The sequence below is a fragment of the Myotis daubentonii genome, chromosome 15 (assembly GCF_963259705.1).
Source record: "Myotis daubentonii chromosome 15, mMyoDau2.1, whole genome shotgun sequence".
In the NCBI taxonomy this organism is placed as follows: Eukaryota; Metazoa; Chordata; class Mammalia; order Chiroptera; family Vespertilionidae; genus Myotis; species Myotis daubentonii.
In genome coordinates this window covers 8,831,793-8,835,390 of record NC_081854.1, presented here as the reverse complement: position 1 = coordinate 8,835,390, position 3,598 = coordinate 8,831,793, and the positions used below count along the sequence as shown (strand labels likewise).

Sequence of the window (3,598 nt, the reverse complement as noted above, 5' to 3'; positions counted from 1 at the left end):
GGAAAGCAAGCCGCGGAGAGACACAGGCACCGAGGGGAGGCCGGGAGGCCCGGGCACCCAGCGTCCACGGGGAGTTGGGCAGGGCCCAGGGCGCCCACGGGCTGGGACAGACAGGCAGACAGGCTGTGGCTGAGGCATCTGGAATCCAGAGCACAGACAGCCCAGCAGGCCCGGCCCGGCCTGGCGGTGGGAAGGGGAGGAGGGAAGGTGCGGGCGGGGCGGGCGGGCGGGCGGGCGGGCGGGCGATCAGAAGCTGGAGGCCAGGCCCCGGCCCACAGGGATCAGAGTGAGGCCCTTTCCCACGTGGTGCCCTAACCTTGTTCTCCACACCCGGGGCACGGAGGGGATTATCGCCAAACCACTGGGCCTCCCCGCCACCCACCCCCAGCCTCCACGGCCCTTAACCCTTTCCCCCCAGGTGCAAAGCCCAGAGAACCGTGCTGAGGGCGAGGACAGGCGGGTGGGGGTGGGGGGGGGCGGTGAGGAGCGGGTGCGGAGCCCTGGGGGGCAGGGGAGGCAGATGGCAGATTCCCCCCGGACGCCCGGTGGGAGGGCCCTGGGCTTGGGGTCTGAGGACTTTCCCATCGGCTCAGCCTGCCGTCTGCCGTCTTAGGCCTCAGGGTCCAGGCATCTGAGCCCCCATGTTCAACGCTGATCTCAGGTCCCCGAGCAGATGGGGGACCAGATGTTGGGGTGGTGTGTGCTGAGGGAGGGAGAGCGCGGCAGGGCCGGGGTGTCCAGGGGGCCAGAAGTCCAGACCTCAGGATGGCAGAGCTGGGAAGGACTTGGTGCTGGGATGCCACCCCTCCCCTCCCGGGGCCGCAGCCCCTAGTGAGGCCCACTCAGGTCTGGGGTTGGAGCCTTTCTGGGCCCCACTGCCCAGTGCCCTGGCTCTGAATCGGGACCCGGGCTGGGAGTCTGGGGGGCACCTGGGGGTGCAGGTGGGGTCCCAGCCTCCCTCAGCCCGATTTCACAGTCTCCAGTGTCCCCAGTGCAGAGACTGCCCACCCCGCCCCCATGACGGGCACCACCCTCCGCCCCTTCAGGAGCCTGGCGCCATTTTGCGCTCTGGCGGCCGGCGTTCGGCATCTGCCCCGAGTCCCTGGGCAGCGCACCCCTCCCAGCTCTCCTCCCCTGCCTGGGTGGCTCAGGCCCTCAGCACCCTGGGCAACCAGACCGTGAGCCGCCCCCCGGCCCCCCACTGCCCCTGAGGAACCCAGAAGCCACCCCTGCCCACCGGGGCCCACATGGCCAGCCCCTACCCCTCCTGGAAGCTGGAGCCCACCCCCAGCCCCTTTAAGGAACAGAATCTGGTTGTGCTCCCAAAAGACCCAGAGCCAGGGACCCCAGGCAGCGTGGAGGTCCATCTGGGCCTCAGGCTCCTTCCCCCCGACCGACCCGCCCCCCCTGCTGGTTTGCAAGCACCCGCCCTTCACCCCTGACGTGGGTCAGACCTGCGCCCAGGCAGAGAGCGTCCTCACCAGCCTTCCCGCAGCAGCGCCGGCCTGGGCCCTCGGGAGTGAGCGCCGAGTGGCTGTTCTCAGGCCCCCGGCTAGTGGGGGTTCTGGGCGGGAGCTCAGAGCTGAGCTGCAGAATCCAACACCACTGCCGCCCCCCCCCCCAATCCCCTCACCAACCGCAGCCTCCCTCTCCCCGCAGGGACCCTGCCAGCCGCACCACCGCCCGGCCTGCGTGGGCCCTGAGAGCCGTCGCCCCGGGACCGAACCCCCAGGAGGGGGCTCCGGGCAGGTAGGATGGGCCGGGCCTGGGGTCCCCGCACACTCACACTCGCCCCGGGAACAGCCGGCGGCTCAGCCCCACCACGCGGTGCTGTGGGTCAGGGCCCCTCACACTGAGGTGGGACGTCACCCCAAGCCAGCCCCTCCTCCCTCTGGAACCTTCTGTCAGCTGTGGGTTAACGGAGCGGTCAGGTCAGGGGCTGGCAAGCCCTAAAGCGCGGGGCCCTTGGAAGGCTCGGAGCGGCCGCTGGGGAACCCGAAGCCGTGAGCTGCTTTCTGAGGGTGGGGACGGAGGTGAGGCCGGCATGCTTGGGGCCTCAGTGGCTCTAGCAGCCGAAAGTGGGGACCCCGAGGAGGACCGAGCTCAAAGCCAGCCTCCCCCAGGGCCAGTTTCCAGCGAGGCCTCAGGCTCCAGTCGTGAAATTGTCATGCAAATGTTGCTGTCAACTCTATTACCTACTGAATGGTTCTGTCCATCACCTCCACTGAGAAAAGCTAGGGCCTCGGAGGATGAGGCACCAGGATGTGCCGCTGTGGCCTCCAGGGCCTCGGCATTGACTGTGGCACCCATGGGCCCGACCCACAGGGATCCGGACCTCTGTCCAGAGCCTGCCTTGGGCGCGGGAGGCCACATCGGTGCAATCTGAGCAATCCGCGCTTCTGGTTCCGGGGGAGGGGCTGGCTGGCAGGAGCCAGGACAGGGACTTGGGATTTTAAAAATATATATATTTTTAGCCCTAGCCAGTTTGGCTCAGTGGATAGAGCATCAGCCTGCAGACTGAATGGTCCCGGGTTCGATTCCGGTCAAGGGCACATGGCTGGGTTGTGGGACGAGCAGGAGTCAGCCAATCAGTGATTCTCTCTCATCTTTGATGTTTCTATCTCTCTCTCCCTCTCCCGTCCTCTCTGAAATCGAGCCCGCAACCCGAGCATGTGCCCTTGACCAGAATCGAACCCAGGACCCTTCAGTCCGCAGGCTGCCGCTCTATCCACTGAGCTAAACCAGCGAGGGCGGGACTTCGGATTTGAAAGTAAACTGTAAGGAGGCCTTAGCTGCCAGAGAAAGGGATTGGGGGCCGAGGCACCCTGAAGTCAGAGGGGGACGTGGGCCCTGAGAGTGGGGGTGTGGGTGACGAGATAAGGAGGTGCAGCAGGCCCCCCTGTGCAGACACTGAGCACAGGTGAGCACACGTGGACACGCACAGAGCCCGTCCATGTCAGGCTCACCGTCTCGAGCGAGGAGAGGTTGCTACTGGAAAGGAATAAACCATTCTAGAACATGGTGGAAGGTCAGGGGTCCGAGGGGACGTTTGGGCTGTGACCTGAAGGGCATCGGGCATCGGCGTGGCATCGGGGCAGGAACAGCCCGGGCAGGGGAGCAGCGGGCGGTGCAAAGGCTGGTTTTGCTGCCAGAGAAGATGCAAGGATAAGGCTTAGGTCTCACGTTCTCCTCCCCACCGAGGGATAGAGGTTCCTTACGCTAATATTATCCGGAGGGGAGCTATTCCTGTCCTCCCTTTTGTTCCTTTTTGTTGTTGTTAACCCTCTTTGGAGGATATTTTTTTCCATTGCTTTTTCAGAGGGAGTGGAAGGAGGGAGAGAGGGATAGAGAGAGAGAGAGAGAGAGAGAGAGAGAGAGAAACATTGATATCTCACTGGTTGCCTCCAGCAACCAGTGCCCTGACCCCTGACAAGGGTTGGGAGTGAACCCACAACTCAGGTACATGCCCTTGGCTGGGAATTGAACCCATGACCCTTTGGTGCACGGGCCATGCTCTAACCATTGAGCACACCGGCCAGGGCTCCCTTCCGTTCTAAATAACCTGAGCTGCCTGAGGGGTTAGTACCCACAAAGGTGC

The 3,598-nt window shown here is 64.8% G+C and overlaps 1 protein-coding gene across 1 annotated transcript in view; it reads right to left on the bottom strand.

Annotated features, from left to right (window-relative positions):
• Window positions 1-2,310, bottom strand: part of NTN5 (netrin 5) — a 5,338-nt gene extending 3,028 nt beyond the window's left edge. Inside the window, 1 exon segment of the mRNA XM_059667371.1 lies at window positions 2,220-2,310. Within this exon segment, the coding sequence (XP_059523354.1) occupies window positions 2,220-2,310 (91 nt within the window).
• Between the last annotated feature and the right edge of the window lie 1,288 nt (window positions 2,311-3,598).